This window comes from Harpia harpyja, chromosome Z (assembly GCF_026419915.1).
Source record: "Harpia harpyja isolate bHarHar1 chromosome Z, bHarHar1 primary haplotype, whole genome shotgun sequence".
NCBI classification, from domain to species: domain Eukaryota; kingdom Metazoa; phylum Chordata; class Aves; order Accipitriformes; family Accipitridae; genus Harpia; species Harpia harpyja.
Genome location: NC_068969.1, coordinates 88,480,250 through 88,504,236, shown reverse-complemented (window position 1 = coordinate 88,504,236; position 23,987 = coordinate 88,480,250). Strand labels below are relative to the sequence as shown.

Here is a 23,987-nt window from a genome sequence, read left to right as displayed (position 1 = left end):
GAGAGAGGGCGAGAGCGCGAGAGAAATCCAAAAAGCAGCAAAAAATACCCCGAAACAAAACCCAAAACAGCCGCCGCCGCCGCCTCCGAGCGGGCGGCGGGAGCGCTCCCGCGGCGCGGCGGCGGCGCTGGGGGCCGGCGCGGCTCGGAGCGGCCCGCCTGCCCGCGGCGGCGGCGGCGGCGGCGGCGGCGGGGCGGCTCTCCGCGGAGCGGCGCGGGGGCCTGGCGGCGGCGGGGAGGGCGCCCGCCCGCCCGCCGCGCCGCGCCGGCCGCCACCGATGCGCTGCCCCGCCGCCGCGCCATGACCCTGAGCTCGGAGATGTCCGAGGCATCGGCGCTGGCTGAGGAGACCGACATCGATGTGGTGGGCGAGGAGGACGACGAGGGGGACGACGAGGAGCCGCAGCCCCGCCGCCGCCGTTCCTACGCCGAGGAGGAGGAGGAGGAGGAGGACGAGGACGAGGACGAGGACGAGGAGGAGGAGGAAGACGACGAGGAGGATGTGGGCGACCTCCACGACGACACCCTGCTGCCGCGGTCTCCCGTGCGCGGCGGAGGCGGCGGCGGCGGCGGCGGCGGCGGCGGCGGCGGCGGCGGCGGCGGCGGGGCGGGCGGCGGGGACGGTGCCGGCGGCTCTCGGCCCCCCTCGCGGGGCGGCCCGCAGAAGGCGACGACGGGCGGCGGGGCGGGCGGAGGCGGCGGCGGCGGTGGCGGTGGCGGGGCGGGCGGCGGCAAGAACAGCCTGGTGAAGCCGCCCTACTCCTACATCGCCCTCATCACCATGGCCATCCTGCAGAGCCCCAAGAAGCGGCTGACGCTGAGCGAGATCTGCGAGTTCATCAGCGGGCGCTTCCCCTACTACCGGGAGAAGTTCCCCGCCTGGCAGAACAGCATCCGCCACAACCTCTCCCTCAACGACTGCTTCGTCAAGATCCCCCGGGAGCCCGGCAACCCCGGCAAGGGCAACTACTGGACGCTGGACCCCGAGTCCGCCGACATGTTCGACAACGGGAGCTTCCTGCGCCGCCGAAAGCGCTTCAAGCGGCAGCAGCTCCCGGCTCCCGAGCTGCTGCTGCGCGCCGTGGACCCCGCCGCCTTCCTCCCGCAGCCCCCGCCCCAGCCCCCGCAGCAGCCGCCCTGCGCCTACGGACCCTACGGCTGCGGCTACGGCCTCCAGCTCCAGCCCTACCACCCCCACTCCGCCCTCTTCGCCTTCCACCACCCCTCCCCGCCGCCCCGCCAGCCCCCTGCCGCCCCCGGCAGCGCCCCCGGCGCGACGCTGCCCCCCGCCGCCGCCGCCGCCGCCGCCGCCGCCGCCGCCGCCGCTGCCGCCGCCGCCGCGCCGCCGGGCCCCTTGCTGCCGGCGGCGGAGCTGGCACGGACGCCCTTCGGCTACGCGCACCCGCTGGGCCCGGCGCTGGCGGCCTCGCTGCACGCCGCCAAGCCCGGCAGCGGCGCGGCGCTGGCCCGCTCGCCTTTCTCCATCGAGAGCATCATCGGGGGGGGGCCCGGGCCCGGCCCCGGCCCCGGCCCCGGCCCCGGGCCCGGGCCCGGGCCCGGCGCGGGCAGCAGCTGCGCCTCGCAGTCGGCCGCGGCGCCGGGGCTGGCCCGCTCGCTGGGGAGCGCCGGGGGCGGCCTGCCTCCCGCCGCCGCCCTGCCCGCCGCCCCCGGCTTCGCGGCCCGGATCTCTAACTGTTAAGGGTTTTGGGAGTCTTTCCGAAGGTAGGATCTGGGGTATCTCCTTCCTCCGCTGCTCGGATGCCTGGCGGACGGCTGTGGGCTTTGCGTGGGGATCGCGCGGTGTTGCTCGGGGGGATTCCGCCGCGACCGGCGGGACACCCGGGACCCGTATTTCTGCAAAGCCAGGTCTAGATGCTGCACGGGCAGGCGGTCATGCTATTGGAAAGTTACTCTTTACTCCCTAAACAGAAAAAAAAATAATGGTGATAAATAAAGTCTCTAAACCGTTAAAGTTCAGAGATTCTCAGGTCTAGGAGCTTGAAAACAGTAATGTACAGGAAAAAAAAAAAAGGCTTGAGGGAGGACAGCAAAGCAATACTTTTTCATTTTAGTACACTTGTCTCATGTACTTTTATAAAAGAAGAGAAAAGATTAACATGTTTACACAGAAGAAAGTCAAGATTATCATTTCTTATTTTAACCTGTGTTTTGTATTATAATAGACTTACGGAGTTTTTTATTTTGTACTTTATGCGTATTCTTTATGAGGAATATTGTTAAAAATTACTGGCAAGTATTATTGTACCATTTTAATGTAAAATTTTTACACATTTTCAAAAATAAAATCTTTAATTTTAAAACAAAAAAAAAAGAAAAAAACAAACCCAAAGACCAAAGGAGCCCAGCCAAACAATTGGCTTCGGACCCTTCCCTCCTTAATACTTCTCCCTTCTTTGGGACACTGATATTTTTTTCTTCGGGATTAATAGCACAATAGCCAAAGAATTTTACAGCTTGAAATTTGTTATGTCTGGATTTGACCGCGAGGAAGATCAGAATATGATCTTTTCAGTCAAACCATTGCTAACCCTAGCAGAGAATGAAAGACATACACACACACACGCGCGCACGCGCGCGCGCGAAAGAAAGAGCAAGGACAAAAGAGGGAATAAATAGAAATAGGTCTCTCTCGCGGGAGTAAAGCCCAGTTCTGTAAGGCACCAATCAGGGGATTGATTAAAAATCCAGGTTTAAACTATTTTTATGCTTTTGGGTGTTGTCTAAATCACAACTGCATCACATTTTGGTTTCCAAGAGGCCCAAAGGAAAATACTACTAGTAAGGGGCACGTACTGAACTTCAGAGAGACTTGCTCTAGACACTTATGTTTCTGTGATGATAGTAGAGACATGTGTATCTACTTTTCGATACATATAGTATAAAATGAGCATTGGAATATCCTCGTATGATGAGCTAAGTGCATGAGCTATTGAAGTAACGATACGTAAGTATGAAACAAACCGTGAAAGCAGCCTTCCTGATTCTGAATTACTGTCTTAACGTGCATGAGGTTGATAGATACCTGTTTCATAGACTAAAATTATTTTTTTTAACCAAAAAGCCTGCCTCAAATATTCAGAGCTTAGGCATGAAAAGAGAATCACAGGTTTTAAGAGTAGGCATGTGGTTGCTTGTTGTGGACTAGGAATTTCATGCGTTTTTCAAATGAGGGAGGCACTTTTCAAGTACGACTGTATTTATAACAATTTAGTAGATTCAGGGATAAATTACGTGAGTTTTCGTAAAAAAAAAGGGAAAAAAATAGGAGGGATGCCTTTTAGTGCTCTTTGGAGTGAGATGGGGAAGGTCGTGTGGTTACGTGCTTTTACATATCGAAGTACCTCGTCGCCTCGGTTTTAAGTATTTTCGTGGATAGAAAAGTGATGCTTTTCTGGTTTGTTTGTAGCAATTCAGGGTTAAATTAATGATTTTCAATCAGAGGAAAGACTGGACCCAAGATCTCTGCTGGGCTCCAATTGCAGTCTGCAGCTGGAGGGCTTCTTTGCGTGTCCCACGTCCCTCAGAGGACAAGGAAGTAGAGTCCCGTTTAATTTCTTTTTAGAAAGAGAAAAGATCCCAGAGGCACGGCGTACGTACCCTTCGGGCAAGGCGCATCCCTTTCCCGAGGGACCGATTAACTCGCTTTCCCCGGGCCCGGCCGGGGTAGATGCGCTGGGCCGCCGCGCCCCAGCGCGGGGTACCGAGCCTGGCTTAGGGGCCCCTCGGAGCCGCGGCTAAAATCAAGCAGGGAAAGGTTTTGCGTGGAGGGAGAAGGCGGCTGTAGCCGTGAGCGCGGCGGTGCCGGGCTCCTCGAGGAGGGATGCTGCTTGCGGTCGGTCCGGCTTCTGGCCGCTGGGGCAGCGGCCCGGTGCGAAGGGCCAAGCGCGTCCTGGCGCTGTCCCCGGCCAGTGAGATGGGACGAGCAGGTGCCGGCGCCCCGGTGTTTGTTTCTCTTGGCTTCTCCGCAGCAAACCCAGGGGAGCCGGGCGACTTCCTCTGCGAGCCAGCCCGCCGCCCTTCTCTCGGGTCCCCTCAGGGGAAAACCGTCCTCAGAGGGACATGGCGAGGAAACTGCTCGGGCACTCGCTCCTTCCACGCTTTACGCCGGTCGTCTGCATCCTGCGCGGACAGGGCCTTCACCTGGGAGCTGGCAGGGAAGCCGGCAGGAGGAGCAAATTGCTACACGCGGTGGAGCTTTTTTTTTTTTTTTTTTAAGGGCTGAGGAAAGGGGTCGGGGAGGGGGTCTGTGATGCTGGCGGAAGACCCCTTCGCTTGCTTTCTCCGAGTCCGCGGGGTAGCCGCCCGGCCTCGGCGGTCCCGGCTCCCCGCACCGCTGCACCGGAGCAGGTGCCGCCAGAAAAGGCGGCGGCCCCGCAGCCCTTTGACGGGCTCGCAGCACCGCCGGGCCTCAGCGCCCCATTCGCATGCAAATGGCCCTCCGTTCCCCCCCCCCCCCGGCTTTCAAGGCGAACAGAGGGGACGTGTAGTTCTCGCAGGGACGGAGCCCGGACGAACAATTCCACCAAAACAGGCTCGGCCCTAAAAAACAAGCTGGTGGGACAAACAGGATGGTGTCGCCTCCTTCTCCTCCTCCTAGCTACAAAGTGTGGACTCATTAACCCGTCTCCTTTTCTCATCATATCCCCGTAGGGTTGAGAGATGAATTACTGGAGCTGAATTGGGAGGGGATTGCTCTATGAGGGGGCTAATGTTTCAATCAGTTCCTCCAGAAGGACCACACAAAAAGAAACTTTTTAGTTTATGGTGCTATTATGCAGAGTTTTAATCTAGGGATAGATTTAGCCAAATGTTATCTATTGGGAATTTAATGAAGCCCTTATGTATTCAATCGCTTTTTATGCCACACACAGTGTCTCCATCCAGAAACGTTTCCTTCCACATATTTCTTTCTTTCTGTTGGGTGATTTATATATTTGTAATTAGGAGGTTTTTTTAATTATTTCTTTTTAAGCATCTTGTATAACGTTTCGCCCAAGCAGGACTGTGTTAGGTCCCTTCCCACATCCCCTATAAAAGAAGCTTCCCCTTCCCTCCCCCGTTTCGAAGCTGATTAGTTTGCACGTCCGCACACTGCGGCCTTCCCGCCGAAGTGCTCCCCCCGCCTTGCGCAGATGGGCCCGACATCGCGCCGGCTCTGCCGGCACCGGCGTGGGCCGCGGCGGGCAGCCCAGCCCGGGGGTCCGGCCGGGCCCCCCGTGCGCGGCTTCCCGGCCCTGAAGCTCGTCTCCTCCCAAACCTTCCCCATCCGCAGCTCCTTCGGGCCATGCATTTGCTCACGGTTATTTTTCCGGTGCAGCGAGAGGCACCCCTGGGGGCAGCAGAGCGTCGGCTGCTGCACCCTCCGTGCTTGCAGGCTGGTCTCAAGTACCCAGGGCCGTCCCCGAGTCTGGAGGGTGAAAGGGGGGGGGGTGAGGGCCTCACCTGCTCTCAGCTGCTGCACTTCCTGCAGCGCCGGTGCCGAGGGCAGAGTGCACGGTCGCCCCCGCCGAGGCTGAGGCCTGTGCGGGGGATCTGTTAGAAAGTGGATCTGTTTTAACAGACCCTTGGCACGGCCCGGAGGCTCCGCTCCGTATGTAGTGCTTTCCCTCATTCCTTGCAGTAAGTACTTGCGCAGTCTCTGATAATACCGTGTTTGACAGAAGTCACGGAAATCATGATCGTGGCCAAACGCTCCCTGCTCTGGGACTTGCTAACCAAAGCAGATCAGTTTTCCAGCTTGTTACCAGCGGCTCCCCCATCGGCAGCGAAGTTTCTCCCGCTCCCCTTTCGGCGCGGCCGCGGGCCGCACACATCGGCGGGACGCGGGGACCGGCCGCCGTGTGCCCGCAGCCGCGCGCCTCCCGAGCAGGTAGGTGTCCGCTCGCCCTCCGCCTCCGCCGCCCCTCACCCGCACGTCCCCGGTGACCTGCGGCAGGTGACTGCAGGGCTCCTCCGCCCTTCTCCGTTAAGTCCTTTCCCCTCCGCAACCCCCACCGTGAGAGCCACGTCGAGCAGCCGCCGTGGGCTCTCCGCTCGCTGCCCCTTCCCCGCGCAGCAAAGTGCGACAGTGATGCGGAGGGAAGATTCGTGCATAAGTGTGTGTATGTGTGTAAGTGTGTGCAGGAAAATGGCACTCCCGACGGTAACGAGCTGCCTTCGGATCCACGCTGCGGCAGCAAATGTGCTCGCTGCCTCTCTGCACAGATGGGTCCCCACCGATTTGGGGGGAGGCGGAGACCTGCAGGAGAGCCCCAAATCGGTAAACTCCTTGTGCCCGTTTTTCTCTTGCAGAAAAGCGCCATGCCCCACCGCCGGTCCTCGCCCGGAGGGGTGCTGCGGGCTGCCGGCCTCGCAGACTCGCCGCCCCCCCCCCCCCGCCTCGCCGCCCGGCCCGGCTCACCGCGCAGCTCCCGGCGCGACCCAAAAGAGGAGAGGCAAAGGCTGCGGAGTTGGGGGGGGGGGGGGCGGGGTGGGCGCGTAGGGAGCCCCGCGGCAAAACTCTCGGCCCGCCCGGCTGCAGCAGCACGGGTGGCACCGCGGGCTGTGCCCGGCTGCGCAGCGGGGCAGAGCCTCCGTGGCCGCGGCGGTGCTCCGCGCCGCGACTGCCCGTAGGAGCGGGGAGGGACCCGGTGGCGGCTCGGCGGGAATCACCGCGGGAACCCCGCGGAAGATGCGCCTCGTACGAAGATGTGCCTTCAGTGGAGGGCTCTGGCTCCGCGGGCTGCCGCGGCGAGGCGCAGCGGGGCTCCAGCGGCGGTCTGCGCCTCGGAGGAAAGGGAAGACCCACCGGCTAGGCCCCGGAGTGCCCAGAAAGTAGAAAAAAATATGGACTGAACTGTACGGAAGACTTTTAAAATTTATTTCTTTTTTAAATGCAGTGTCTAGCCAAATTCAGAAACGATATCGCTGAGCTGGATTCAGAGGGAAAGTTGTGTTGGCTTTTTTAATCAAAATAATTAAACTTGCCCTTTCACCAAACCACAAGAGACCTGTTGAATTGATTCTAAGTTTCCCTTTCGTTGATGGAGCAAAACGGCACGCAGAAGTCTGCGGGGCCCCATATTTAGATGATAAATTATACAATTTATCTTGGAAGCAAAAGGATAAATAGAGATTTCAGTTGTTGCATTAATTCGTTGTCTGAGTCTGAGAAAGCCTTATCCACGATTAATCCGAAGGTATTTCTCGCCCCTCCGCGCAACAGAAAAACATCTGCGTGCATCGAAACGCGTGTGTACGTTCAGGCCTGTGTGCCCGGGGCCCGGTGCTGCCACCGACCCGCGCCCGCGCACCTCTAGCACGGCGGTGGTCGCTCTGGCAAATGCCCACGCTTCGGGAAGTCCTTGCAGAACCCGGGAGTACGGCCCTTCTTACCGCGCTGGACGTGGGTCTGCTTCTCAACTTCCATTACGGGAGAGCGCTTGCACACCTGTATACACGAAATACGTTAAATACACACAATCAAGATAAATTAGGTGTCTTCCTCGGGTTTTCTTTTCGTAAAATAAACACTGTCATGTCTGCTTATTCAGCAACCACTAGACGAAACTGATAGCTTTCTAATATACGTGTATACGGTGAAATTCCACCTGACGGCTGCACGAAGGGAGGGGTAAAGGAAGGCAGTCTCTTCGGATCAATGGTTCACGATTAAAGGAACCATAGGTGAAAAAAAAAAAATTGTGCAGCGCGGGGCGAGGAGAGGTAGGTACGTCAGGTGACTGGCTTGCCCGAAAGTGTATGGGGTGGGAAATTACGGACCGTGGCAGATAATTTATACTGTCCGTTCCAGCTTGCCTTTGATTGCACAAAATCCCGCCTGGGGCAGCTCGGCGGGTTCTGTCAAATATCCTCCCCGCCTTCCTGGAAGTCCTTAGCTTGCCTTTCTCCGCGCAGACGGCGCTGCGCCTGGGGCAGCGCACACGAGTGTGTGTGTCCTCGTACTGTCCCGCAAGCGCTCGGCAGCCGGCGGCCCCGCTAACACCAAACCGCAGACCTCCTCCCCTCTGCCTCCCGCTCCTGTACGAGAAGCCAAAGGGCGGCCCTTCTCTGGAAATTAATCTCTTTAGATCGCTTTCAGCACGACTCCCCTCGCGATGGCTCTTCCCCGGGTGTTCAGACCGGGACATGTTTTTCGGGGGAGACCCCGGTCCCGCCCGCCCGCCCCCGAGGCAGGTCCCCGGCCCACGCACCGGAGCGGAGCTACCGATAAGCGACGTGGATATCTCTGCTTTTATCCGACTGACTCCCTTCCCCGCCAGCCTCCTCCCCATCCAGAGGAAGCCCGCAACAACTTGCTAACGCGGGGGACAAGCCAAACCCAGAGCTCCCACAAGGGATTTTGCACCCAGCCCCGGAGCTGCTGCTGCTGCTGCGCCTGAGGCTGCGAGACGACGCCGTTCGCCCGGGTGAGCGGCGCAAATCTCCGTGGCCGCGCCGGGGCAGAGCCGGGGAAGCTGCGGGGAGCCCGGCTGGAGGGGACCGGCTGCTCCGTGCCTCCTCCCGGCCCCAGGTAGGCTGCCGCCCTACCTGGGCTGCACTGGGCACCCGGCCGCCCGCCGGCAGAGCAGACCACAGCTGCCGTCGAGGGAGCGCCCTGGGTTCATAACCAGCCCCGACACGGATAACCCGCGGCCCAGCCCTGTCCTGCCTTCGGCACCCACGCGGGGCGTTTGGAGACACCATGGGGCGCTGGGGGCCGGGGGGGGGAGGGTCGGCAGGCCGGGAGCCCGGTGCCGGCGCTATAAATCCCTCGGCAATTGAGTTCTGCATCTTTGATTTGAAAAATCGGATTCCTTGAGTGGAAACAGTTGACAGGAACCTAAAAGGATTAGCTGCATTCCACACAGGATCATTTTTACTGGTAACATTTTGAAACGATTGATCCCTTCAGACCATAAACAATGTCCAGAAAAATGATCTAACGAGACTTCCGTTGTTTCCTTTTGTCTACGAATCCCCTTTCCCCAGCAGTTTGATCAGGGACTTTGTCAGGCTGGGTCTTAATTCCACCCCCCACCCCCCCTTTTCCCAAGCGAAGTATTGAATTTGAAATCGCTTACAATTTGGTCCGTAATCCCAATCTGCCAGAGAGCGAGCAAGTGCCCCCGCACTTGCAGGCAGGTGGGGGTGGGCGGGGGGCGGGGGGGAAGGAGCAAGGAGAGCGGGCGGGAAGGGGACCTGGGGCTCAGTTGCCGCAGGGTGCCCATATGAGACGTGAGGACCTTTCCCTCCGCCATACTTCTCCCGCGGGTTTTCGTGCCGGCCTGGCGGAAGAAAGAGAAGGGGGAAGGCCACCGGTGGACACGCTCGCCCGGGACGTGGCGAGGAGAAGGAGCCCACGCACGGCCCAGTTCCCCACCGTGGCCCGGAGGGACTCGCGATCCGCTGGCCCTGCCTTGTCCGCCTCCCCCCCTTCCCCGTCCCGTCTGCGGGCGGGAGACTTACCAGGGTGACATTAGCGGGGGGAGGGGGCGAGGAGGCCGTGCCCTGCTCTGCCGTGCTGGCCGACCGACTTTTCCTCTGTTTTGACACCTGCGCTCACTGCCCCATGCTCCCCTCCCTGATTTATCGCCCAATTAAAGGTTCAGCCTTCCTCCAGCCACCCGCGCTGCTTCCCTCCACACCTTCCTCCCTGCGAGGAGGCGGTGGTAGGCTGGAATGTGGGGCGGAGAGCCTCCTCAGCCCCCCGCCTGCCCCTGCACCCCAACCAGACCCCTATCGCGCACCCCTGCACAAACGCAGCCTCGACGGGTTCTCCGCGGGTGCCGGCTCCCCGGGCCGAGGTGGGGACCCAGGAAGCAAGCCGCTTCTCGGCGCCCTCCCCTTTGTCTTCCTTCCCCTCCATGCGTGTGTGACCGCGGGGCCCCCCGTCCCAGCGGCTAGCCGGCGGGGGCCAGAGCGGTGCCCCGACGGCGCGGCCTGGCGCGGGGCTGTGCCGCGCCGCGGGGAGCGCTTCCAGCCCGGGACGGCAGACAGCCAAACCCACTGGGGGAAAACCCGGCCAGGAAAGGCACCTCAGTTACGTGTCCCCCTCCATTAAGAGACAGCAGCTCCTGGCCCTCGGATTCCTCGGGCTTGTCCTTCGTGTCGGGTTCCGGGATTCTCCCTCTCTCTCTCTTTCTTCTTTCCTCCTTTTTCTTTTTTTTATTTTCCCTTATTTTTTTTCCTCCCACAGGGAATAATCCGCTCCCCGGCGCAGATTGGCAGCATTGAGCATCTTCCTAACTTAACTCTGTCTTCCTTGCATCTATCAATCCACCTTTCTAATTAGACTAATTAGAAGATATGTGGAGTGTTGCTGGGTCCATAGACTAAACTGCTTAGGGCTTGTGAAAGGAAGGCTGAATGCCCGCCATGGGAGGTGGCCATTCAGGGGGATGGTAACAGTTGCTACATTTATCTCCTGCCATTGAAAAGAGCTCTGCTTAAAGCTCGATTAAAATGTTTGGAAACTCATGCCACCCTGGATCCCTCTCTAATTAGAGGGCCTGGATAGATCACCCTGAGCAGTCAAAAGAAACTCCTTCCCGGGCCCGGCTTTTCTGTTCAGCAGAATTACTTCCCTCCACCACCACCCCGCCCCCACCTCGAAAAGAGAAAGAGCGGAGAAAAAAAAAGGGGGGGGGGAGAGAAAGAGATAACGCAGCTATAAAAACGGAGGGCAGAAAAATGGCGCTAGGTCCAAGTCTTTCTCCCCAGGCGTTAAGTTTTGTTCGTCTCTGGCTTTCCTGCTCGCAGGCCCAGGCTCTCCGCCCTCGGGGTCTCTCAGCGGCCGGGATGCTCCCGACCCCGGCGGAGCGATGGGGGAGGGGGGTCTGGATTGGGCTCCCAGCTCCTGCTCCTCTGCCTGCTGCCAGCGAGGAGGGAGCTCGGGGAAGGAGAAAAGGCCGCCGTCCTCCTCCCCTCGCCCAGCGGCCCCGCGGCCGCGGTGGGTGCGCAGGTGCGGAGCCCTGCTCGCCTCCTTGCCTCGCTGTCGTCCCCGCTGTGCCGCGCCGGCCTGGATCGGAAAGCACCGGCGGGGTACAAAAGGGGCCGAGGGTGGGTGGGGAAAGGTCACCCACCGGTGGGGGGGGCAGCTCCTGCCCCCCAAAACGCTGCCTGCGGGAAGCCCAGGAGGAGCGGCAATTTCCAACGGGCCGGCGGGCGGGGTGAGGGAAAAGCGGCCGGGAAATCTCCCCCCGGGGTGCCCTGTGCCTCCAGCTCGGCGCTGGGAACACCCCCGCGCACCCAAACAGGCACGCACGCGTTTGCAGCCCCCGGAGCAGCTCGGACCCGGGTTTCCTGCCCCACGGCCCCCGGGCCGCGGGCGGGGTCGCGGGGGGCCCTCAGGGTGCCCCGCTCCCGGGGGGGGCCAGCCCCGGCGGAGCACTGCCGTGTGTGAGCACCTCCCGAATCTGCGGCGCGGCTTCTTCCCCGTACGATAGAGGGGTTTTCGTCCTCATAAACGCGAATAAAAGATTGGTGCTGACGGGGGAAGGAAGGAGGAAAATGTTCTCTTCATTAACACCAGCCTGCTACACCCAGATGCTTTAATTTACGGGCTAGATATGACCAGAAGTGCCTGAAAAGAGCTCGCACTCAAGACTTGGCAGGCGGCGAGCTCCCGACAGTCGGTGCCGAAGACGGCGCTCACCCGGCGGGCCGCGCCCTCCTTGTGCCGGCAAAGAACGGGGGGGCGCCCTGCGGCCCCGTCGGTGCCGTCGGGGGGGGGGGGGTCGGAGGGACTGGCGGTGCGGATTTCACCCCGGAGTCTTTGGTGACTGCAGCGCACCACGTGCCAGCAGAGTGGGGTAAAGCTGGGATAGGATTTTTTTAAAATTCTTTTTTTTTTTTTTAGAACGACTGCATGGGCCCTTCTGGAGTAACAGTCGTACCTGCCAGGGGAAAGTACCTGCGTCCCGTTCTCCCCGCCTTCCCCCAGGAGAGGCCCCTTTGAGCCCCTGGCGGGTGGGATCTCGTGGGAGAAAGACCTACGGGAGCGGCAAGCACGGCCAGCCAAGTGGCATCTTCCCTTTTCTTCCAAGCTTCCAGAGTCACTTTCTCCAGAGACCCTCTCTCTGCTGGGGAGGGGAACGGGAGAGAATTGGGAGGGCCTGTTCAGCGTGCTCCTCTTGGCCCCAGCAATCAGGCGGCGTTGCCGGTGGGGGAAGGACTGGCTCTGAGCCCCGGGCGAGCAGGCAGGTGGGAAGGGGGGCGGCCCCCGCCGTGTCCCAGGTCTGCCGCGCTCTTCCAGGCGCGCTGTCCTCTGCCCTCGGCCAGGCGGGGAGCTGCTCACGCTGTATCTCGTCTAATTCCGGTGAACTCAGCAGAACGAATCCGAAGGACAAAACCAATCAAATATTTCCCTTAGGGTCATAGAATCCACTTTCCTTTTTTTTTTTTTCTTTTTTTCCTTTCCCTCTTCAAAAGCGAGCCCAGCTCAGAGGATAGATCTGCTCGGCTGCCAGAGAGAGCATCTTTCCGTTAAATGCTCCCGGAGGATTTCACCCTTGCTCCGCCGGGGTCCTCTGCGGCGAAGGGCACCCTCAGGGGCCACCTCGGGGAGCGAACAGGGTAGCCCCCATCGCCAGGGAGGGGGTTTGGCCCCGGGGGACGAGCAGGAGCTGCCGGCCGGGCTGCTGAGGATATCAGGAGGGAGGCCACCCCCTCCCAAAAGGCGGGCTTGTCCCTTGTCCCTGCTCATGGGCTGTGCCCCTGCCTGCTCCCCTCCACCACGGACAGCTTCTGGGGCCCTTCACCACGAAACGCAGCTCCGGAGGTGCCCAAGAGACAGTCAGGAGAGGGTGCCCGGCCTGCAAGGATCAAAGCACAGCGTGAGGGGTGACTGGGAGTTTGCTGAGTTGTACTCTGTTTTAGTTTTCTTAATTTTAGAGAGTGCAGGATCTTCCCAGGGCCAGTATCTGCACTTCTGGAGCCCCAGGGGAAGCCCTGATGCTGGTGACCTCTCTCTTTTGGAAAACAAGCAGACGAGGGCTGAGGATGCTCCTTGTGCAGACCCAGGGGCAGCTGCAGCTGTGTGCCTGGTAGTCCGTTGCAATCAGCAGGTTGCTGAGCTGTTTGTCTACATTTTACGTGTTTCACATTGTTTTCCTGGTAGGCGTTATACTGCAAGTTCCCTTGTTAGCACTGGGAATTTTTCTTCTTCTTTTTTTTTTTTTTTTTTTTTAAATCCAAATAGGGAATTTCTGCAAGTAGCATGAATGAACATAGGGTCAGAGCTCCGGGTTGAGAGGTTTAGCTGAAACCTGTGCCCCGGCACCCATCCGCTCCTCTACTCCTGCGAGTCCTGGCCGTACCCTTGCCCGGCGGGTCCCTTTGTGCAGTTGTGCCCATCACCCCGGGCTTGGCAGTAAGGCAAGAAATGGGGTATTGTATGTTTTGGGGGCGGGGGAAGCTGAGGGCAGGAAGAGAAGATGGGTTAAGCCTCTCTGAAATCCAGTCCTCGGCGAAAATCCCGGGCAGGGGGGACGCAGGGTCAGAGCCGACCCCTGCCCCGGCCGTGGAATTTCATTCCCGGGTAAGCGGGAACTCTCCGGGATGTACGGAGCTGTGGGCTTTTTTTTTTCTTTCCAGAAAGTGTCTGGTCAGTGGGTTGATGCAGGAGGCCCCCCCACCCCACCCTCCACCCCACTGGGAAAGGGGCCTTCCCAGGGCCCCGGGGGCCGCTGCTGCCGTGAAAGTGGGGAGCGGAGGGTCAGGGGCTTTCCTAAGGGGAGTTTTTTCGGAGGGAGGGAGATCTGCCCAAGTGAGGGGTTTTGCCTCGGAAATACGTGTCTGAAACCACGGACTCCTCGCCATCTCCCGCCAAAGTCCCCTCTGATCTGGCCATCTCAACCAGCCAGAGCAACGGCTTTCCCCAGATGTTGATGGCAGAAATAGATAAAAGGGGAATTAAAATAAATATTTGTCCTTCAGGAATGGAAGTTATTAAATTAACACCCCAAAGTTTGCGCGATCTAATGAGTTTTGTCAAACATTATTTTTTTGGAAAGAAAGGTCAAAATATGTGAAGTTTTGCCTTTGGCCGGTGCAGTGGAGCGTAAGAAAAACCTATTAACGTACATCATCGAGCCACGCAAGCCACTGCTGGACACGTACAACAGAAGGTAAATAAATTATTTTGTTTAACAATGGTGACAGCTCGTATGGAGCGGAATTGGAGAGATCTAAATATTAATAGATTCATTCAAGTGGAGCAAAAGTTACAAATCATTAGCTGAAGAAAGTTGGCTTCCAGCCCACATTCTATAGGGGCATGAGGGAAGCGTGGTAACTGTACTGTTACCGGCTACAAAAGGGCAAATTTTGTATATAATTTATTTAGATGAAGTGTGCAGAATGTTTTTATTTGTTCTACTTCTAGCTGTCTCACCTCTGTGTGAACTCCCCAAACCCAGATCTACTCCAAATACTTCTGCTCCCCCTTCTGCACACTTCCCTCCAACGTGTTTGCTTTGGCAACTTTCATGTTCTTGCAAACAATTCTTCCAAAGATATCAATCACTCTTGCACCCAAAGAGAAATACTGTACACTCAATGCGATGACAAAATGAAACATGTTTGAAGCAAACCATGTGTTCCAGTGTGCCAGGGATTATGTTATTTGTTCAAGGAACATGTTCGGAATATTTTAGGCTTCTGTTACTCCTGTGATAGTAAATTTTATTGTCTGCTGTTGGGATTTATTATTTCGGAGACAACCCAAATACCTCTTTACACGGGGAGAGCTTCTAAAGCGGGAAGCCTGCTCCGCGTCGCGCTGGGGGATTTTATCGGCCCGGGGTGTTTTATTTCCTAATGTCGCTTGCCCTACGAGACGCGCAGGACCCGCGGCAAGTGCTCCGGGGCCTGGTGCTGGCAGCGCGGCGGGAGCCCCACGCCTGCTCCCACGCGTGTCCATGCGTGCCGCACGGCGGCCGAGGGAGGAGGCCCCGCGGCGCCCCGCCACCGAAGCTCTCTGCCCGCGGCGGGCAAAGCCGAGGACGGTGGGACCGGCCCGCAGCGCCCGGGCGGAGCCTGTATGCGCGGCAGGCAGGCAGTGATGCCGGCCCGCCCTGCCTCCTGCGAAACCCTAATTTCGCGTCCTGATCTTGTGGGTGGGTTTTGGTTTGGTGTGGTGTAGTTTGGTTTTGGTCTTTTCTTCCCCCCCCCCCCCCCCGCACAGGTTTCCAGACAGCCTTGCTCGCCTGGAAGCGGGGCGTCCCGGCGGGACGGTTACCGCGCGGGTGCTCCCACTGGAAGTTTCGGAACTGCCGGGCTATGCCGAAAGCCCAGGGTTGTGGATATCCCCGCCGCCACCGCCTCTCCGCCGGAGCCGGGCTCCCCTCGTCTCCCTTCTGCACTGGCGGCGGGGGACAACCCGGCGCTGGCCCCCCCAGCTCCCCTCTGAAACACACCAGTGCTCCCCGTGAACTTCGCAGGGAGCCTCCCCATACCTTCGCGGGATTACCGTTCTAAACGCTAAGCGGCTTCGCCCCCCTTTCCCCTCGCCCTTCCCGCCTGGGCGGCGGTGCCCACGGCGCCCTCGCCCTTGGCGTGAGGGGAGAGCCGGGCCCCCCTGCGACTCCCCCCGAGCCAGCACCCGCTGTGCAGCGGCACGAAGAAGCCCTCGTCGCCGGGTGTTTGCCCCTCCGTGCGGGTTGGCGTGACGGGGACCTTCCCCGTCCACGCAGCACCCCCCCCCCCCCAGCCGCCGCAGCGGCAGAGCCGGCGCAGGCGGGGGCTCAGGCTGCGTGAAGGCGGCTGAGCTTCCCTAATCGCTGGAAAGCCAGCCTGGTGTCTTCGCGCAACCCTGCCACGCTTCTGGTCTTCTAAAAGACCAGGCTGTCGGAAATAACGGGTCTGCTAGTCAGACGTCATTAAACTATCGCGATTACGCATGAGCCAGTGCAGGTGCCACCTCATTTTCCTGATGTGGTATTGCTGACCGAAGTGAAAGTGATAGTGCTTTGCTCCAAAAGAAGCAGAGATGCTCGGGAGCAGAGCTGCCGGGTGGGCTATGCCCGGATTTCTGACCAGGAGCACATTTCAAGCAAAGAATACACACATTTCCCCGAAACTCATTGTTAAACTTCCTCTCGCTGGACTCTCACTTGGCCTGCCGTCAGGCTGTACAGCCAGTGCTTCAAATGGAATAGCTCTGACTGGATCCTTCAGGGAAAGAAAATAGGCTGTAGGTCATTAAAACAAAAAAAGAGGGTTCTGATGGCTTGAACTGACAGGGTGTCGCCCCCATTCTCCTCCCCCCCCCGCCGGTGCGCCGTGCCCGGCTGATGGGGACAGAGGGGGCCTGCTCGGGGCAGGAGCAATGGCATGGCTGAGGGGAAATATCCTCTTCCCCTCGAGGAGGACAGGACTGCTTTCCGAGGGTCCCTCAGAGCATTAAACGCCCTAGGTGGAAACAGACTTCTCACGCTAAGGGACGGTGCTAATCCCGGGATACCGCCCCCCCACCCCCATGGAAATAACACTTCGTGAAAGGTTTCAAGGGAGAAACTAGAGCAGGGCGCAGTTGGGTACTGGAAACTTTTTACTTCGTACACACATTACTTTTTCCAGTAAAAGCTTTAAACATCTATGTGTGTGCGTGTGTTGGCCCCGCAAGAGTAAACTGGGAGGGAAATCCTGTTCTGAAATAGTTGAGACCTTCGGCCCGCACACCTCGGCCTAAGGACACGCGATGTTCAGTGTCAGTGTGTTTTACTGGCATGTTAGGCTGCTTTCAGCAGTGACCTTAAGTCATGAGCCACCTCCCTGTTCAAGATGATGGAAAATATCTTCCATCAGTACAGGTAAGAGTGAGCGGCAAGGAGTGCCAGCACACGGTTTAGGTCCTGGCCAATTCCTTCATCATTAAGAAAAAAGCGAGCTGAAAAAAATATGTGCAAGGTTGTAAAACAAACAGACAGACAGACAGACAAACAAACAAACCAAACCAACAAACCCCAGACCGACCGACCAACCAACCCAAAGGCCAAAATGTAAAAAAAAAAACTTTGCGGGGGAAAGTAACCCAGTGCAGATGTCACGAAAGGGCAGGAAACCGAAAAAGGGGCTCTTTTGGTGCTGAGCTCGTTTGCTCAGAGGGAGCTGGCGCGGCCGAGAGGAGCCCGACCCCTGCCCAGCGCAGAGCCGGTGCCAGCGAAGGCGTGAGGGTGACCGCAGCCGCAGCTGCCGCTGTCTCCTGCTAGCGAAGGAGGAACAAGGGAAATCGTGCATGTGCTTATTCCTGGGGGGACGTTTCCTCAGGCAGCTGCAGTTTTATCGCGGCTTCTCCCGGGCCCGGCCCCTTCGTCGCGATCTTATCGCCGACAACGCTTTAAAGAACAGAAACGAGCGCCCAGGCCTGGAGGAAAGAAAAAGCCTTGCTGGGTGAAGATTGCCCAAACCAGGGGATAAGGGGGGGGGGGGGTGTCGTTCCCGGTGCTTGCTCCCCCCCCCCCCCAAATTCGTGGTTTTTACTGATTCTCTAAGCGCAGCGCTCGCTTGGCCGTTTTGCCTTAAACACGGCCAGGCTGGGGACACCACGGGACTGCCTGGATGTCCTCGTTTTCTGGATACGACCAGGGGATGTATCTGTTCGCGGGGCATTTTTTCCTCTCGAGCGATGCTCAGCTTCCTTTGGCTCTGAGGAACACATGGCGAAGCACGACGGAAAATGGAAAGAGATGTGCTTGTGACTGTTCATTTCATCTACCAGAGAAACTTCTCCCAAATGACTGAAATCCAGAGCTGAGGCAGAATAATCTCAACCACATTTGGTTTTATAGTAAATTAATACTGCAGTCTATATAGTTGAACGGGAAGTCGAAAGCCAAATCGAAACCCTTGTCAAAATAAATACTCATCAGCAAATATTTTGATTATTTAAAAATGCTCTAACAAGTGTCTAGCATTTCAAAAGAAAATAAAAAAATGATGAGAGAGAAGCGGAGAGTCAGCCCGAGCGCCACATGCCTCGCAGCTCATCCCCGAGCCAGAGACGAGACGTTGATTAGTCTGCATTGTGTGGGGCTATAGGAATAGAGTCATAAAGTTTTATTTGCTATTTTCTCATTTAGCGGCTCGCACGAGGCTCCCAGCCTCTTGCATCGGGAAGGGCGCAGATTAAAACCGAGGTCCCGACAACAGCTCAGGCTGCCCAAAGCGGTGAAGATGCGGCGTGTGCGGGGCCACGGGTGATTCGGGGTGCCCCCGGAGTGTTGGGGGGAGGGGCTTGGCTGGTGCCGCTACCCCCTGTCCCCGGGGAGAAGAAGCACCAGGGCTGCCCCCCCTATGCCGCCGGCCGCGCAGGCTGCGGCACCGGCTCTCTCCCTTCTAGGGCTGCTAAAAACAGCCCAGAGAATACTCAGCTTTCTGGTCCGCAGGGCTGGAAGCTTGAAATGTCCAAAGCTGGCACGGTGCACGAACTGAAACCTTTGTAAACTTATTTCCCTTAAAGTCTTTATTAACTACCTCCAAGGACCATGGCTGCTGCTGCTTCTGCTCTTGCATGGTGGTGGTCTGGCACCTCCACGAAGCACACATGCTAAACAGATTAACATGCTTCGGCTGACCCATACTTCACAAACCGGGGATAGAGTTTCTCCAGCTCCATGTGGAAATTAACCTACATGTAGCAATGGTCAGCTGCAAAGAGGGAGTTCCCAAGCAATCTAAACAACCTACAGTTTTTTGTTACTTTTGGCCTTTCCCTCCCTTTCCATGATTAAATATTTATTAAAATAGGAAATAAAAGGAAAAAAAAAAGGGGGGGGAGGAAAAAAGCTGCTGCTTCCCCCTTGGCCCCTCTTCCCCTTTCGCTGGGCTTGTGCACGTACCTGCAAGAGCTTTTTGTGCCGGTACTTTATTGTTTTAGAAACGCGGGGCTTCTTTTAGAAAAGGCTAAAATCTCAGTTGCATGGCTTATTAAATGTTCTCGAAGGGCAGGTTAAGCGCACAGGTTTGGGAGTGTTACAACTGTTGGAAATACTTCAGTCGCTGATGTCCCCCCTCCCCTCATTTACATCTGAAAGCACGCTGAGATAGAGCTGTTCGCAGTTAGCCGGGGAAGGAGTTTCCAGCATGCTAACCCCACCACTTTCCCTGTAAGAGCCTCTTCGCCTTGTGCCTTTGAGAGATCGATCCTACACCCTCGGCTGCAAGCTCCAGGTTTTCAGAGAGGGTAAGAACAAATAGAAGTAACTGTTGGCTTGTGTCACACGGGGCTGTCATGGTAATAAACACATGGCTTCTCCTCCAGGAATTCCTAATCCTCCCTGTGTGGCTCTAGCCCTGTGGATAATATCATTACAGGACTAAACAAATAAACAGTCTATCCGAATCAAGCGGGAGGCACTGGGGACCACAATTCCTCTCTGCAGAGATGATACAAGTAAATTTACACTCACGGCTTGGAGAGGGTCCAGTGGCTATGAATAGCTGCTCAGTTCTACAACACTGGCTCTGGGCTGGGAAATGGCGCTGACCCTCCTGCTCTGTATTTGCTGCAATCAATGTGAGCTATTCAGGGCTGTGTTTTCCTTACTATCCTCTGCTGGGAACATCAAAGACCACTAACACTTTTATGAACCCGGGCTCGGGGAAGACGCTTTTACTGCAAAGTTGGAATATTAAACCAAGTGACATGAATGAGAGGTTAACGTGCTTCTGCCAACCAGGAGTTGGGCTCTCATGAGATTTCCTGTTGTTCCGGCTGCTGCTTCGTATTTGATAAACTTGCTCACGTGCTGGGATGCACAGCCACATTCTTCCTCATCCTATAAAAAATAATATAAAAATAAAGGCGAATCCAGCTGCAATCAAGATCCAACACAACCAAGACATTTTAATAGCACTCTATAAATTCCGGTCTCGAGTTGCAATAAATAACTTGAATGGCATATTGGGAACATTAGCATTTATACACTGCCCCGCCGCCCCCCCCCCAATAAAACCGACATATATCAAACTTACCTGTATGAATCTGGCTCCATGTCATAAAAATTCCAAATCCCTGGACATTTAGCACCCTCGCCCCCCCCAAATGCCAATTAATAAATCATACTTCAATGTGGTTGGTTTTCTATGCACTTCCAAAAAGATTTAGTTACCTAAAGTGCTATGATTTCAGGGAGAGAGATGTTTTATTCCTTCTCAGACAAAGAGAGGAATAAATTGTTGTTTTCCTATCTGTACAGTCTCTTTGCAAGAATTCTTCTGAAATCTGTTTTCTACAACTGCAAATGCTGGAGATGCTTAGCTCAAATGAAATCTTTCCTTTTTTATAAAAACAGCAATAAAACCATCACACCCAAAGTGTGCCCTAAAGCATGGGCTCCTACAGAGCTGTGCTTATTCAGTTTTTTATTGACATTATCTTAGACTGTGCTGCAAAAGTCTTCTGTGCAGGAACTTCATATCCTCTATGGCTACAGCCTCCTTGGGAGGTGCTTTTGGGAGTGTACTGCTCAGGATGTAGTTTATGTGCTTGCCTCCTTGCTGGTGTCCACCAAAGTTCTGTGAACAACTGGCCAACTTGGGTGACTGCTGACTGCACTGAGAGTGCCCAGTTCTGAGCTTTGCATCCCAAAGTGGAGAGGAAAGGAACTCCCTGGGCTTCTGCGCTGTCGCCTGTTCTGAGACTTGCTTGCTGAAGCAAGAAGGAGCCACTTAGCCACTCTACCAGCTTCTTTCCCAACAAATTGGTATTTCGCCCTTCTTTATTTCCTGCCAGCCAAGCTCTGGCCTGTCTTGTTCTTTACTTTGATTTGTCTCCAGGCATTTGCTAGCAGTGATAGTGACAAAGCAGAGGAAGGGCAACACCTAGCTGCCTTTTCCATGAAGTGGGATTCATACTCAAAAGCCCTTTTCCTCACCGCACAACTGTGCTGAACCTGGGAAAAATGACCTACTGATAAGCTACCTGGTAACCCCATCTCTTGTTAGTGCAGTGATGGACAGAAACATCCTGAAGTGCAGCTGTGCTGGGGAGAGGGTACAATTCATTTTCTTGGAAACTGCTGAAGATAGGACTAAAATTTGTGTTTCATTGTCCAGGGACGTAACTCATCTATTAAAACCAAGAGGTTAGCAGTTCAGTCCCCAGGGTAGGAAAGCTCAAAGAAGAAATCAGTTTTATTCCCTTAATAAGATGAGTTCAGAGTACAGGGATATTTTCTTAGCATGGTTCCTCATGGCCATCAAATCACATGGGTGATTTTAAGATCTGCTTTGCCCTCCCCAAGCTGTGTAAATTCCTAATGTTAGTCCAGGGCTTCTTACTGGGGAGCTTATTTGCATGGGAAGTCTGTCACTGCAGAGGAGACCCTGCAGCTCTCCATCCACCAAGCGCAATGCAGGGTGACAGCAGTCAAAGGAGCAGAGCTGCCAAAGTTACTGGCTCCTACTGCCCTTTTCCATTAATAAATCCCACCACAACATGATTGACTGTGGCCTCCTTTCCATTGTCATAAAGCTGGAATCAAAGAACGTGACTGCTTTTATTGGCAAAACTTTCGCTCCATCAGTGACGTCAAAATGCAGGAGGCGGCTGAGGGTTCACCAGCAGCTCAGCACAGAGCGAGTTTTCTGGGTGAAAGGAGCTTTCTGTCAATGCGCCTCCTGAGACACTTAGGTTTAAGGAAATGTTTGTACTGCTCCAGAAAAAGAGCTGGCCGGGTGTTTTTCTTTTGTGCTTAGGCACTCTGAAAGGAATTCCTGTGGGCACAATTATCTCACATATGGTGAGTCAGAAACAAAACAAAACAAAACAAAAAAAAGGCCAAAGGGAAAAAAAGGAGAGAGAAGAAGAAAAAAATCAAAGGTCACTTGGATGCTTTGGCCCAGCACAGGAAAGGGGAAAATCCACCTTGGAGGATACAATTTACTCGAGGAGAGCTGGAAACCCATGATCGAAGCAACAGGATACTGAGAACAAGCAGTGGCCCAGTTAAAACCACTGAAACAAATCCCAGTATCTGCAGACTGTAGGAAAAGGGCGTCAGCGTTGCAAATGAAATGGAAAGTGTATGTGTGTGTATGTGTTGAACTTTAGAGGACTGTACATTCTGCAGCCAACAGCTTGTCTGGAACAAAACATCAAAGTTTGATAGGGAAAGAGGTTGCTAGGGGGCAGCCAGCCTTGCCTTATCTGCACTGCTACCTGTGCTATTCACCGTCAGCTGCTTAATGGATCCTACCCAGATCTTGTGTGATGGTGCACAAAACAGCACTTAGTCTTTGCAACATCTCTGTTGAAAAGGTTAGAGCAAATTAAGCCCTATGCACAGAGGGGAAAATGAGGCTTTACCCCCAGCCAAACAGCCAGTCACAGGCAAGAAGAAAATGTACTGACTTTGCTCAGCCTCCTCTGGTAGAAGGCAAAGCAGAATCAAGGACAGGTGTTACTTCAGACAGATTACCTGTGCAGGGCAGTGGTACCAACTTGAATCCAGTAGCCAGCAGGGGCTGGTTCCTTTTCCCATGAAGAAGGTCTCTTTAAAATTCAAAGATTCCACAGTGTCTGGAAAATCTAAAACTCTTTTAAAAACTATTTTTTAACCTTCATTTAAAAATCCATTGTAATTTTGTGATTAAGTAATTGTATATTAAGTCATAACTTGATTGATTAGATGCTCTTATTAATACTTGTGTTCATTCTTGCAGGATCCTTGGCTGCTTCACTACATCTAGCTTGTCATATGAATGCAAACCTTTTGCTGCACTTGAATTCAAATTTGCTTCATGTCCAAAGTGTTTCAATACCTGCTCACATTTAAGCATCTGTACAAATTCCAGGACTGGAAAAGATGGGAGGAAATCCTGAACTTCCACAGCCGGTCAGTGCTGGCAACTATATATCTTCATCCATATGGGCAACACCTTCAGGCTTTTTCCTAGAGGACACTGACTGTGTGCCACAAGGCATTGTGAGGCTGGTATCAACACATGTATGGGTCAGGGACCATGTCTGAGCCTGTTTCCTGGGCTGGGTTTACGGAATGGGTATGGATGAAGCCCTTGAATCAGAGCATCAGCTGATGCGTAATGTTCTGCCAGGATGTTTGGCCTCAGTGGAATCACACCAAGGATGATGGTGTAAGACCAGCAGTGGGGAATTATGGTGTGTCATAAGCCTTCCTCGGCATTAACTCTGCAGCATGTTTGAGTTCCTGCTCAGAGCGGTAGGGGATGGATTAGACCACCAGCTTCTAAAGCTTCCAACAGAGCTTATTTGATTTGCTTGGTGGGGTATCTAGCACCTGATAGATGATCAGTTTCTCTGGCATTTTTTCCCCCTGAGTGACAGCAAGGGCAAATCAATAGATATGGTAGATACTTAGGCTGGCTGCATTTTTTTTTAATTGTTTATTTTGTTCTTTTCATTATAAGTAACAGAAAATAACTGATGTTTTTATTTGGAGAAAATACGAAACAAAGTGCTGATTCACTTGCTACTTCATATGTGTTAACCCCCTCCAAAAAAACCCCAACCATCAAGCCTTAGCTTGTGCATTCTAAAAATTAGATCAAGGGGCCAAATGATGACCTGGAAAATATGTTTGTGCAGGCTCCCTCACTCCCAGGGTTCCCTCCACCTTCAGGGTCACACTCCCAGGGTGTTGTTCCACTGCTGTGTGTGTCACAGCAGAGCGATGAGCCCAGCCTCCTTCCCCTGCATGCCAGCTACTGCAGCTGGGTGAGCAAAGCTGCAGAGAGAAGCAAGGCTGCCCTACCCTCAAGTTCACAGGAGATCTGGCATGCAGCATAACAGTGCACTGCTTGGGCTCTCAGATGGGATAATGGCAGTAATCATTCATAATTCTTGGTCAGCTATGCCATCACAAAGGTCTGTGAAAATATTTTCATTAGGTCCAGTTTACCTATGTCCTAGTTTCAGCCAAACTCCCTGTCACAAGGCCAAAAACCATCTTTGCTGTAACTACATTGACTTTGGGATGCATGTAGTCAACCCCCAGTCATTGG

The 23,987-nt window shown here is 55.4% G+C and overlaps 1 protein-coding gene across 1 annotated transcript; it reads left to right on the top strand.

Moving 5' to 3' along the window:
* Window positions 1-192: 192 nt before the first annotated feature.
* FOXD1 (forkhead box D1) lies at window positions 193-4,206 on the top strand. The gene has a single exon (XM_052778982.1). It carries the CDS (start codon window positions 301-303, stop codon window positions 1,696-1,698), a length of 1,398 nt encoding a protein of 465 aa, XP_052634942.1. The 5' UTR covers window positions 193-300; the 3' UTR covers window positions 1,699-4,206.
* The last annotated feature ends 19,781 nt before the right edge of the window (window positions 4,207-23,987 follow it).